Below are 13,698 nucleotides of genomic sequence, written 5' to 3' on the forward strand. Positions count from 1 at the left end.
ATGTTCTATATATTGGTAAACATTCATTTACCTTGCTTACAACGTAATCGTAATGGATAATAAACTGCGTCCATTGTTTTACACGACTTATGCGTACCGTGCGAAGAAAGGTAAGAAATCGAGAGAGAGAGAGAGAGAGAGAGAGAGAGAGAGAGAGAGAGAGAGAAAAGAAACTGAAGTTTGATATATTCAATCTAGGCATGACTTGCGTTAACGTTCTCTTGTAATTATTTTTTATCAACTGGCGTGCCTTTTTACAACCGTATAAACATAATCAACCGCAAAGAAACGTATTTAATTCGATTAGATATATGTTATAAATTACGTAATATATTTCTATCTGGAATTGCTCAGATAAGATAATATTCATACACAAATAACTACATAGATAGAAACGTATATAAAAGATTATTTCCAGTTGTCTGTAACATCAGTTGGATGAAAGTCGGACTAAGTGTGCGGTCGAACACGATTGAAAAATATGTCGGTTGTAGTTAGCGTTAAGCAAGGTAAATTGGAAGGTTCCTTATGCGAAAGCGTTTTAGGAACGTCTTATTTTAGTTTCAAGGGAATACCATTTGCCGCACCTCCTCTTGGACCGTTACGATTTAAGGTATTTAACGAACGAAACGAGAACATTTCTCTTTCCGTGTAAGCTATCATAAGAACGTGATCGCATCATTTTTACAAGTCATTACAAATCCAAAATCGATAACGTTCGTGCACGTATTAAAATTAATCAGAGATTAAAATATGATTATTAGTAATGGATTCGTTAACCTAATTTATCGTAAATAGATAATCATTTTGTAGATTGCCATTTGGACATTTCTCTTTTTCCGAGGTATACTTCAACGATGCGAATAATTGTGTCGTTGTTATAGCAAGTTATGCTCGATTCATTTTCGACAGCATCGTTCACACGCGCAATAATTCTTCATTTGCGAATTTCATTTTTGATTTTGGGATTGAAGGATCCTGAACCACCTGCTTCATGGACCGGACTAAGGGATGCTCGGAATATCAAGGTGAATTGTTGCGTACAGCCGAACGAACCGTCGCGTACCGATATTATCGGTAATGAGGATTCACTTTATCTTAATGTTTATACGAATTCATTGACGGGAAGTAAAGCTGTTATGGTTTATATCCATGGGGGCGGATTTATATCCGGTTCTGGCATCGAACAAGTCGTTAGACCGGATTACTTTATGAACAAGGACATCGTTCTCGTTATTACTAATTATAGATTAGGGGTTCTAGGTGAGGAACATTTTTACGAATATCTTTCTGCGTTTTATTGAAAAATAAAATCGAAATAGAGACAAGTTTTTAATAGAGATTAGTCTTTCTAAGACTTCTGTCTGCCCATTTTCAAAAGGATTTTTAAATTTGGACGACGAGGTCGCGCCTGGTAATCAAGGTTTAAAGGACCAAGTGGCAGCATTAAAGTGGATTCAGGAAAACATAGCGAATTTCGGAGGAAATGCCAAAAATGTAACGATATTTGGGGCTAGCGCCGGTGGTGCGTCCGTTCATTGTTTAACACTGTCGCCCATGGCGAAAGGTACACATTTAATGATAATAAAAAAGATAAAAATATTAATATGAATATAGACGAGTACTTAAAGATTGAAGAATGATTGATCGATGAATAATTTGCATTTTCGCTTTGAAAGTAACCTTTTTTTATTATTCAATTTTAGGTCTTTTTCACAAGGCGATATATCAAAGCGGAGCGGCAACGTGTCCTTGGGCCATAGGAATGAGTAAGCCAGAGAATTGCTTTAAACTCGCATCGATCCTTGGCTTCGAGGATTCGAGGGATCCTAAAGAAGTCGTCGAATTTCTCCGTACAGTTCCAGCCTCGCAACTTATAGAGGCACAGTTGAAAATTCTTACATCATCGGTATATGTTTTTATAAGCGCGTCTCGTTTCTTCTGGGCCCCTCCACTTACTTCGAATTAATTTAATGAATTTAACTTAATAAAATCATCTTCCCAGGAAACGATTATTGAAAATTTGCCGGTTGGACCTGTCATTGACGTCAAATCGAAAAATCCATTTCTACCACGTCCGATAAAGGAATGCTTGAAAGACGACACTGATATACCAATTATGCTCGGTTATACGAGTAATGAATTTATAATGTTCTTAAAAAGTAAGAAAATTTGCCAATTATCACCTAACTTTCTTTATCCACATTCTTTTACGTCGTCTTACGACGATTTAGAACGATGACGAGATCTGTCCGCCAAAATCTTTCTCAATTATTATGATTTTTAGATACCAGCGAGGAAGGCTTGAAAATAATCGACAAAATGCTGAAGAATTATATTGCAAAATTGGCTATTTCAAAGGAGCCCGAAAAGGTTGATCGGTTGTTGAAGGACGTGAAAAATTATTACTTCGGTAGCGACGAACCGTTAACCAAGGAAGCTATTCCATCTTTGATAAGTCTTTTGAGCGATATATATTTTTGTTGTCCTATCAATATAATAGCCGACGATCGAAGAAAGAGAGAGAGTTGTGCGCCAACTTATTTATTTAAATTTTCCTATATCGGCGATGAAATCACCATTACTCGTTTGTTACAAGCATTTCTACCCAAGCCAGATAATTCGGATTACTATCCAAAGGGTATGTAAGGCTACGTAATTCACTATATATCATCGCTCCTTTCCATTCTCATTTCTACGTAGAAAGGCAAACTTGTCAGTATCGTATTGCAGTAAGTATTCGAATAATATTCTATCTTCAGGAGCTTCTCACGCCGACGAAGAATCTTATCTCTTTTATCTGCCATTATGTAAAGCTAAGAATCCTTTACCTCCGGCAGTAGGAACCAAGGATAGGAATATGATCGAACGACTTACATACTTGTGGACCAATTTTGCGAAAACTGGGTGAGATTTTTTTTTATCCACGATTCTTAACCGCCACATCTTACCTCGGATATCTTCCATTTGATATTATTTGTTTTCTTTATTTTTTTTTTGTTTTTTTTTTTTTTTTTAGCGATCCAACATCATCATTGAACGAATATGTCGATACTCCTTGGACACCTGTAAGCAAGGATAACTTTACTTGCTTTGACATAAACGATCGTCTTACAAATTGTCCAGTCAAGGATGATTTAACAAACATTTATCAAAAAAATGCTTAAAGAGTGAAAAATAAACTAACGATATGAGTACGTACTTTGAAGTGCATATGCTTTTCATTAACGTCTTTTCTTTCCCATAAGGTGTTGCAATTGTATTTCTGTCTTACTGTTTTATTTCATATTTTATCATTTTATCGTCGGATCGTTGTAAAATTATAATATATTTAGGTATCTCTAATTCTCTTTATACAAGAAGGCGATATATGTATGTATGTATGTATGTGTGTGTGTGTGTGTGTGTGTGTGTGTGTGTTTGTGTGTATGTGGATGTACACACACACACCGATTATAACAACACTTGAATCAATTTTATTTCTCACTAAAAGTATCTACACTAATATTATAGACACGATAGCTCTTCTATTATTCGCTCTTCTCGAAGAAACTGGACTAATATCTTAAGAACATTCTTATTCGCATAACACTTGTATTCGATTATAATTGTGTGTTTGTGCGTGTGTGTGTGTGTGTGTGTGTAAGTAGACGATGAAATGAAAAAATTAAATATAGTGCCGTCAATTGTCGGAAAAAGTTCATATATCTCATCGATAAAAAAAAAAGAAAAAAAAGGAAAAAGGACACAACTAAAAAAGTCTTCTTATTTATTCCAAAAGGCAAAAACTCTTTGTATCCTCTCGTTGTGCGGTTTACCAGTGGCCATCGTTGTTGCCGGATAGGCGCGATGTACAATATGAATTTGAGAGGGCGCCGATGATTTTAAGGATTCTGCCTCCTGTTCAAACATCTTTGCTGTACGACTGACGTTCCCCGTAGGGACGAATTTTTCTCGATTCCGAGCAACGATCATCCTTGCATCCTGATTTTTATTGGCATCTACCGAACGAAATGTAAATATTATAGATATTTGATTAAAATTGATATTCTCTTTATATCGCGTAAAAATAATGTGAAGAAAAGAAAGACGATAAAACGAAGAAAGCAATATAATCGTTAGAATAATTACACACCTTCTTGGACGGGATTAGTCTCACGCGAAGCTTTAATTTTTAGGTTTTTACTTTGCGAGGTAGCTTCGATACTCCCTGTATCGTCTCTCGAAGATTTCGAACTAGTCTCGTTGTCCGTTTCCTCTTCGATGATCGAAACGATTCCCAACTCGTCCAATTGCAATGACGAAGTAGCTAAATTCGAACTGCAATCGGCGATTCCGGAATCACGTGAGTCGCCTCGAAACACTCGTCTTTGATTTTGAAATCTATTAGATACGGAATCTATATCGATTCCCGATGATTTCCTTTCTACATTCGTCAAGTCTTGTTCCCCAACATTCTCACGATTTTCTTTCTCTTTCTCCACCATCAGTTCGCTCTCTCTCGTACTTTCCAAATATATGTTATCGATCGCAGATGATATTTCCTCGTCCTCGTTCTCCTCTTTATACACTTTACCGTCCGATTCTTCTTCCAATGAAATGTTTACTTCCGTTTTGTAACAAAACGAGTACAGGCTAGTCTTTCGTCTCGAACTCCCCTCGAGTTCGAACGAACAATTCGAATTATCATCTTCTAGGTCGATCGTCGTATCATTCTTATCGTTTCCTTCCGTACACGGCGAAGACTCGAAAAATTTGTCTCCTTCATTAATAACGCACTTATCCGTACTGTTGGTCGAATCGTACGTCTCCGTCGTCCTCGTTGGACTTTTTCTACTGTTCGCCGAAAGAATCGCCATTCTTCCTAGCGCACGAATGGCATTTCCTGTTTTCTATTCGAACAAACGAAAGCGTGCACACACAGGCAGGCGCGCGCGCGCGCGCGCGCGCGCATACATATACGCACACTCGTTCAATTAAATAAAAAAGCGCGAGGGGAAGAAATCGAGATATATTACGAGATATATTATGTAGCTCGCTATTTTAAATCGCAACATTCAGCTTGCCTTTATGCACGCTATCATCCGTCAAATTTATTTCTCTCTACAAGAATGAATCGTCAACAATCGTGTGTGCAGAAAAACAAGCTTCTTCGATTTTCAATAGAGCATGCACATGCTGGCAAATCTTTTAATATTTAACGTTAATCGATCTTCAAAGTGAAGATGTCACATAAGATCGATCGTATCATCCGTGATAGTTGGAGGGTTGCGTGGTGGTGGGGAGAAAGAAGAAAGAATTTAGCAAAAGTCGAACGTCGAATATAATAAAAATAATATTTACCTGCCACTTTCTACGTACGATAAATTTCTTTAACTTGTCCGTTGGTAATGCCACTCTGCTCATACTTTCAGCATGTTGGGCCATCCACGGGTGTTCCAGACATTGCCTTGACGACATGCGCGATCTAAGAGGGGAAAAATATCAATATTATTATATTATTAGTATTATTTTTTCGATCTAAACTTTTTACATGACAGATATTGTTGTACTTCATGATAGACATCGTTACTTACTCTTTCCGTTTAACGAGTAAACCAGTGATAAAGTCTTTAGCATTATTCGAAATAGCATCGAAAGCTTCATCGTCCAAATCATAATCGGCTCTCGTTATATTTGCGAACGTCTCGGCATCGTTGTCACCCATAAAAGGCGATAGTCCCGTTAATCTGAATTTCCAAAGATATTTGACGGAGCACGGTCCATTATTCCAAATATTACGCACATTGCTTGTATCTTTCGTAAAAACTTACAGTACATAACAGATAACGCCGACGCTCCACATATCCGACTCGGTCCCAATTGGTTCGTAACTTATGATCTCAGGTGGTATGAACTCCGGCGTACCGAACAAAACTCTTATAGGTGTGTCCGGTTTAAGGGTTTGGGCTAATCCAAAATCGATGAGCTTGATTTTATGGGAAGTACGCGTTCGGCACATTATGTTTTCTGGCTGTAAAGGCACCAAAGAAACTTTTAACAGCTAACGTTTGTTCTTCACCCTTAAGATTGAACTCATCAACGATAGAATAGTTCCATTTATAATAATAATAGGAGAGTGTAAGAAAGAGAAATATTCTCTTTTCTTCTTCTTCTCTCTCTCTCTCTCTCTCTCTCTCTCTCTCTCTCTCTCTCTCTTTCCTTACCTTCAGGTCTAAATGGACGACATTATTTTGATGCATGTACTCGACGCCCTCGCAAATCTGTCTCATAAAAAGCATGCTGTCCCGTTCGGTCAGAGTAAAATCATCTGCCACAACTCGCTCGAAAAGTTCGCCACCGGAAATGCTGTTTTGAGACGGGCAACAGATGGCGGAATGAGGAAAGATAAATGCGAAGAGAAAAACTCGATTAAAAGGAAATACTTACTATTCAGTGATCATTATAATTTCTCGGGGGCCTTCGAAAGCGGCTGCTAGAAGTAGAAGCTTCGGATGTCTGAGCATATTCATAATATTTATTTCCTCGCGAACTTGTTCGCGATCCTTGCTCTTGATCGTTCTAACGAATTTCGCGGCGAAACTTTCATTCGACGACTTTTCGACGACCCTTTTAACGACGCCATAGCGGCCTTTACCGAGTTCCTCAAAGACGTCGTATCTATCGGCGAATAATTGCGAGTCCTCCGCATGAACCGTGCGAGCTTCGAAAGCTGCTACAAATTCTACGATGGCCAGACCAGATAAATAATAAATCCCAAATAAATGATTGGACATACGTATGTAACGAATGAGAGAGAAAAAATGAACAAAAATGTTCCATTTGTGTAATACTTTTAATTACCTTCCTCTTCCTCGTTCTGTAAAATCGTTTCTCCTTCCCGAGGTATCCTAACGAGTTCCGATTGGGCACTGGGTTCACCGACCCCATGAATATTTTCCCCCCTGACCCTGAAACGGTAACTTTCACCAGGGACGATTTCAGAATTCTTTGACGATGCGAGCACCGTATGACTAAGAGAATGACAGGATTCAGCGATGACCGTCCAGGAGTTTTCTTCTCGTCTATTCGTCATCTCGATCGTATAACCGGTTATCGTACAACCACCGTCGTAAGCCGGTGAACTCCAGGCAATCGTTACCGAATTCTTCGAACGCGTTACGCTTGGAATACCCGTCGGTGGATCCGGTGGTCCTGTCGATAAAATAATAAAAATAATAAAAATTATTTTCAAATAGATTAAATCGCGTCGTATCGTCTGACTAGCACTGACTAGACGTTTCAAACTTCCATCCAATTTAGTTGGGCGCATAAAAGATTGCGATAACAGGAGCAACAGTTTCACTTCGTACGCTACACATTTAACTTGACAAACTTTCTATTTCGGTGCTATGTCATAACAAGAGAGAGCATCTACGTCGTATATTACCCAATTCCATGGTGTTGTCTTCGTAGATCAAAGCGATCGAACTTGAAATAACGTCGACGTGCCATTTAGCCAAAGTAAAGTAAGAAAAATCGAGAAATGCGTCCCATTGTGTCAATGCGATAACTATCGACTGGCCTAGCAGATAGCGTTATAGAACGTGTTCGATGTGAATGGGTGGTATACGACGTTTCTCTCGAGGAAAAAAGAAGGATGATGGAGTGGGGATAGGGGAAGGGAGAACGAATGAAACCACGAGAGAGAGAGAGAGAGAGAGAGAGAGAGAGAGAGAGAGGAAGAAGCCGACTGGTGCGACTTCGTCTTGAAAATGGTAGAGGAATAATTGCGCGAGCCGTCATGTGAGATTGTCGTCCGCTTTGTACGCGAGAAAAGGAACTAGACCGTGTAAAGCAAAGCAAAGCGAAGCAAAGAAAAAAAATCGTTCACACACGCGGAACAATGCTCGTGAGTTACACGTCTCGGAACATCTAATCTTTTTCCTAATCCTCGCGAATCGTCTCGATTCTCCACGCTCTAACGAGCTACATCTTTCTTATCTCGTCACTTACATATGTTACTTTGATCCAACTGGTTTTTTCATTTTTATCTCAATAAGAGAAGTACAAAGAGATATTCGTAATGCGTATCTCTTTTATGATAAACAAAATCTCTCGATCGAAGAAATATTATAAAACGCATCGCATCATCGAGAAATCTTCTCGTAGATACGTTAAAAATACGTAGAACGTAAACGTAGAGACAAATATTTTTCTCGGGAATTAATCTAGAAAAATCTCTGACGTAATATTTGCGAGAATATTTGTAAGAAAAAGGAATCGGAGTAACGTGCACGTGTCATCTTTAACGCGCAAACGATCGATTCTTGCGACTTGAAATCATAGTTTGCCCCGCATGACCTCTAAATACGATTGCTTTAAATAAACACACACGAACTTTCCGATAATGTGTGCGTTATGTTATATCGTTACGGCAGGGCAATTAGATAGGAATGATGTAAGATCGTTTCTTTCGAACTTCTGTAAACATTCGCGAGCGCGAGTGCTTACGGAGAGCTCCATATAGAGAACGAACGTATGATAACATTCGTTGTCAAATTTCTCTATAACATTTATACATGCGATCGAGATTATTCTAATTTAATGTGAATTTCGATCGGCAATTATTGGAAATATTTGAAAGTCTTATGATAAGTTCGTTTGATCGGGCATTTGAAAGCCGAAAGATCGGCAGCGCACGAAAGTTTCTCGTTAATCGTTAGAAACAATTTTATTTTCCCATATCTAGGGGCATACGTGTACGTATAATGTAACTACGTAGCTACTAGCTACTTATGCGTGAGAAAATGTAATAAAAGTTAATTACCTTCAACGGCGAGACTAAAAAATTGTCGATCCCGTGCTAATAAATTTTCCACCGACACTTCGTACTTTCCAGCATTATCCGCCGTTATATTGTCCAACGTTAAATGAGAGACACCAGCACCATAGGTAATTCCAATTTTTTCCTCGGACGTTAACTCTCGACCCTTGAACGATATACAAACATTTGTTTATTGAATATTTTGACAGGAATCGATACTTCCTTTCTAATGTATTGCCGTTAGAGTAAAGAATGGCTCTAACGGGAATGACTCATTTTACGGAGAGTGTAAAATAGGTGCGATAAAGATCTAAAAGAATGCGTGCTCAAGGTTTAAGAGAAGACGCATGTTTTGTCAACGATCGCGAGAATACTGCTTCGTACAGTTTCGTACGTTGCGACGGAGCGAGTCAACGCGTCGCATTGGTTTCTATAACAAAATATTAAAGAAAGAGGGGAGATCTCTCGAGTATCGCTCGTCGCAAGGTGACCGGACCTTTAATATTCATTTCGAGCACACATATAAGGCCATTGACATAGTTCCTCATAAATTTCAATTAAAATTAATAAGCCGCATTAAACGTAACGAAACTTTCTACATATCTAGTACGTATGTGTAGGTATACATTTATTTGTGCAAAATACGTAAAGCGTACGTACTTGCACAAGAAATATGAAATGAAAGTATTTAGGTATGACGATTCGACGTTCTCTCATTTATCGCGTTAAAGATTCCAACGAGATTCTGATCGAACGTCGAAGATAAGACCACCAGTGGAATGGACAATCGAAGGGAAAATTAATACAACGTCAGCAAATTACATTTACAGAGATATTCATTGTGATGAATTCGGACGAATAAATGGACGTATCTATTTCTAAGCGTCGTCGATAAGCTATCTGTAACCTAAGCGGCGCAATGTCATAGCGACTCAAGAAAATTGCAAATATTCAAACGTCATACCAATTCATTCCTATAAACGATTACAGATATATTAGCTAGTAATGTTACTTTAAACAACGTACTTAAGACCGTAGCGAATTCTTACTTACCGCGCGAAACCATTTGACCATTGGCTCGGGATGGCCACGATAGGTAATCCTGAGAACGAGCTTGTTACCTCTGAAGACTTTTACGTCGTTGGGGGCTTTAACGATCGTAGCCGCTACAAATTTGTCCAATTTGTTGGACGATTCGTCATCAGGCTCTTTAGATTCGTTATCCGTTCTCGATGTTAATAGAGATCGTTCTGTGGACGTAAATGGTATTATATCTGTCTCATTCGATTTGTCTTTCTTCATCTTCGAGATATGCAGAACGGCATTTTTCTTCTTCGGCAATGGAGAGAGCCGTTGGGGGCTCGACGATTTCGTTCTTAAAGGAAGCGAGGACGATCTGGTGCGTTTGAATTTTTCTTCCTTTTGACAGGAGCCATTCGTCGAAACTAAATGCTGTTCCTTCTTGGATCTTCTAAAAGAGCTCGAAAGAGTCTGAAAGAGTTTGGAATCGGTCGTACGATTAAAGAACGACGGAGACGGTGATTTTTCACGGTTATAAGATATCTTTCGTTCTTTCTTCGAATTCGAAGTGCGGCTATCGGAGGTACACGAAATTCGGTTCAATTGCAGTTCCGTCGTACAGCAGATCGATGGACCATTTCCAAGGACAGAAGCTGTACAACGAATTTCACCCGCGTCTCGCGAGGAGACGTCGCGTATCTTCAAAATGCTGACATTTTCGTCTACCTCGATCTGTGAATAATACAATAATTCTCTTGTTTAAAATATCGGGCAGCTCTCTCTCTCTCTCTCTCTCTCTCTCTCCCTCCCTCCCTCCCTCTTTCTTGTCGTTAAATATTGCATAAAGTTCGGTACGTACCTTGCATCTAGCGTTATCCCTGACGTCTTTTCCATTAACGGTCCAAAAAAAGTCCATTGACTTTTCGCACTGTACTCGTGCACAGAAACACGCGGTCTCGCCCTTCGAGACGATTTGAGTTAGCGGCGTTTTGGTGAACCGTGGCGCGAGATTAGGATATATGGCCTTATAATCTGTTCAACGAATAAACATCGAATCATTACGCTTCCCCTATCTTGGAGAATTTTTATACTCGATACAATGTATATAGGCATATAGGTATGAAAGATAACGAATACCTTGAACAGCAAGGAGACCGCTACAGGAGGTTTCTCCGAATTCGTTTCGAACGACGCAAGCGTAATCTCCGGCGTCTCGTGGATGGACATCGCAGAGTCTTAGGACGATTCCTCCATCGCTATGCGAAACGTAATTATGACGATCGTCGTCGGGTATCTCGCGTTTATCTTTCGACCAATTGATCGTGAACGGGGGAGTACCTGTGAGAATAAATCCACCCGAGTCTTATCCATCCGGAGAGAAAAAGCAGCAAAAAGTAGAAGAAGAAGAAGAAGAAGAAGAAGAAGAAGAAGAAGAAGAAGAAGAAGCAGAAGAAAGATATCAAGCTTTACCAGCAAGTCTGGCACGAAGTTCATATGAATTTCCCTCCATAACGATGGACTCTTTGGGAAGCGATTGCAAGAATGTCGGTGGTTCTTTGTCCAAAGTTGAAGAATCGTGTGGATCGAGTACGGTTATCTGTGAAAGGCGAAGGAGAGAAAGAACGAGAAGCTAATCTTTTGAGGTCATAAATATTTACCTGACAAGTGTTCCTCGCTGAGCCAAGGACGTTCGTTGCCACGCAGGCATATTCGCCCGAGTCGCTCGGTTTTACTTTCGTAATTTCGATTTTCGCGGTTTTACCGTCAAAGTGTCTCTTTATTCTATTCGAACGAGGCAAAGGTCGTCCATTCCTAAAACGCAAAAAGACGTTTCGTCTCGATTCTATGAACGCATAGTCACACTCGTACGTGACGTATTAAAAACATTACCTATACCAGGTTGGCGTTGGACTAGGGATCCCTCTTAGGCCACATTGCAGGCGCAAACGGCCGTCCGTTCTCGTAGTCGTATCGAGAAGACTTCGAGAAAAGGAAGGATGAATCCTCGGAGAGGCACTTCTAGTTCTTATAGTTCGCCCGTAAGATCCATGCCGATCTATTCAAAATAATTGTCTTATTTATTAAATATTTTTCTTTACCTCCTTTGTTTCTTTTTTTTTTTTCCTCTCTTTTTCTTCTTTTACGTCCACGCTAATGAATATTATGAATATTTGAGAAGATAAATATAATTATGTAAGAAGCTTTTAGAAACGGTTATCTAATCGTGGTATTACAAACGTAGCCGGGAATGCGTCAGAGTTACGCTTACTTATCACTTCGAGTCGAGCACTAGCCTCGATTCTACCAAAATCGTTTTCCAAGGTAACTCTGTAAAGGCCAGCATCCTCTTGCGTAACCTCCCCGATCTCTAGGACCTTCACGTCGTCCTTTTCTACGATGGAAATTCTTGTGGTTGGCGTGACAACGATTCCATTTTTGTCCCACTTCAGCCAGGGCGTTGGATGACCGACGACGGCACATTGGAAACGCACCGTTTCACCTTCTTCGACCACTCGATTGTGCGGTACGGAGTAAAATTTCGGTGGACTGATCTTTGGTCGTTTTATCGTTGAACCGCGTCGCGGCGGAAACTGAGGAGACCTGAGTTCGCGGCCGTCTAATCGGGAGAAAATTATTGCCTATTAATATCATCGAATGAAATCTTCGAACGAGTTTCATGCACTTAATATTTTCAATTTCTTTTTCCTGAATCGGTTAATGTTATGATTTAAGGAGGCGGGGGGGGGGGGGGGGCGGGGGCAAAATTCAGCCCCGAAAACTCACGGGAAACTGCAGGAGACAAACTTCTTATAGGCGTAGATCGTGGAGTTGATCGAGGCGTTGATCCTGCCGATAATAGGCCAACCGGTCGTGTTAATCTTTCGCTCAGTACGTTTTCTTTGCCCTCGGGAACTGCGGAAATTGACATTGCCAAAGAATAAAGATTTAACGTAAACGTATATTCGTTCAACTCTTTGATCGAACATAGAATTGATTATTATTTTGAACGCGCACACTTCTAGCATAAGTAACTTGATATTCGCCCAATTTATATTAGCAAATGCACGTGAGCAAATGCAAGGAAGAATGCTTCGACCACGGAGGCGCGTTTTGATTACGCTTTATAACGTTTGCAACGTTACCTATAACAACCTTTTTGACGTTTCAACTTCTCGCGAAAGGAATCGTTCCTCTTTCCATTTATATTTTGATTTACATTAACGATTGCGAAAATTCGTAAGGATAAAAATGTAATGTAAAACGAAGGTAAAGCTTTTTTTAACGTTAAATTACCATCAACGACGAGACAAGCCGACGTGAATGCCTTCCCAAGTTCGTTGTAAGCGACACACGTGTACTCTCCCTCGTCCTCGGGATATACGTGTTGGATGCTTAACCGTGCTACTTCGCCATCGAATTCACTCGTAAAATCGTTACCCATCGTTATTATCTAAAAGTGACCATTATTAACTTTGCCATTTTTGCGTCTATACGATATTTCGAGAAATTCTATACTGTAGGTAGAAAAATTACACGCGTTACCTTTCCACCCTTTTCCCAACGAACGTTGGGCTGTTCGGGCGTGGCAAGAAATTTACACTCCAAAGTGACAGCGTCGCCGTCGCAACATCTTATATCTCTGAGTTCCCTCGTTACCATAGGCAAGGTGAGCACCTTCCTGCGAATAATCCGTAATAAAGACGTAAACGTGGCGTACACTTTTAAAACTTTTGGAGTACATTTTTAAAACTACGAGCTGTGCAAGTAGAAACAAAAAGAAGATAGAAAAATTCGTCTAACGATAGAATACCAACCCGTGCGTAATCGGTGACTTCTTCATCTTCGTCGTTTCCTTACCTTGACCTGCAAAA

General features: G+C 39.8%; 2 protein-coding genes across 6 annotated transcripts in view; one reads left to right on the forward strand and one right to left on the reverse strand.

Moving 5' to 3' along the window:
* The first annotated feature begins 263 nt into the window (after positions 1-263).
* On the forward strand, positions 264-3,201 carry LOC124949337 (esterase FE4-like). The gene is made up of 8 exons (XM_047494261.1): positions 264-613; positions 975-1,263; positions 1,382-1,567; positions 1,707-1,909; positions 2,006-2,162; positions 2,288-2,641; positions 2,763-2,907; positions 3,020-3,201. The coding sequence occupies exons 1-8, from the start codon at positions 482-484 to the stop codon at positions 3,165-3,167; spliced, it is 1,614 nt and encodes a 537-aa protein (XP_047350217.1). The 5' UTR covers positions 264-481; the 3' UTR covers positions 3,168-3,201.
* Positions 3,202-3,309: 108 nt separating this feature from the next.
* LOC124949324 (titin homolog) overlaps positions 3,310-13,698 on the reverse strand; it is a 44,074-nt gene continuing 33,685 nt past the window's right edge. For 3 of the 5 annotated variants that reach the window (XM_047494206.1, XM_047494204.1, XM_047494205.1), the window contains 20 exons: positions 13,642-13,690; positions 13,370-13,505; positions 13,121-13,277; positions 12,611-12,739; positions 12,096-12,443; positions 11,717-11,882; positions 11,485-11,638; positions 11,297-11,423; positions 10,964-11,164; positions 10,686-10,858; positions 9,860-10,558; positions 8,810-8,972; positions 6,844-7,194; positions 6,430-6,724; positions 6,207-6,348; positions 5,814-6,013; positions 5,577-5,729; positions 5,344-5,467; positions 4,136-4,892; positions 3,310-4,001 (listed from right to left, as the gene is read on the reverse strand). In XM_047494206.1, the coding sequence (XP_047350162.1) occupies positions 3,766-4,001; positions 4,136-4,892; positions 5,344-5,467; positions 5,577-5,729; positions 5,814-6,013; positions 6,207-6,348; positions 6,430-6,724; positions 6,844-7,194; positions 8,810-8,972; positions 9,860-10,558; positions 10,686-10,858; positions 10,964-11,164; positions 11,297-11,423; positions 11,485-11,638; positions 11,717-11,882; positions 12,096-12,443; positions 12,611-12,739; positions 13,121-13,277; positions 13,370-13,505; positions 13,642-13,690 (4,760 nt within the window). In that variant the 3' untranslated portion in view covers positions 3,310-3,765. Of the gene's footprint in view, positions 4,002-4,135; positions 4,893-5,343; positions 5,468-5,576; positions 5,730-5,813; positions 6,014-6,206; positions 6,349-6,429; positions 6,725-6,843; positions 7,195-8,809; positions 8,973-9,859; positions 10,559-10,685; positions 10,859-10,963; positions 11,165-11,296; positions 11,424-11,484; positions 11,639-11,716; positions 11,883-12,095; positions 12,444-12,610; positions 12,740-13,120; positions 13,278-13,369; positions 13,506-13,641; positions 13,691-13,698 lie in introns of those variants that run through there. The other 2 variants (XM_047494207.1, XM_047494208.1) reach the window with 2 other exon arrangements.

Source organism: Vespa velutina, chromosome 5 (assembly GCF_912470025.1).
Source record: "Vespa velutina chromosome 5, iVesVel2.1, whole genome shotgun sequence".
In the NCBI taxonomy this organism is placed as follows: Eukaryota; Metazoa; Arthropoda; class Insecta; order Hymenoptera; family Vespidae; genus Vespa; species Vespa velutina.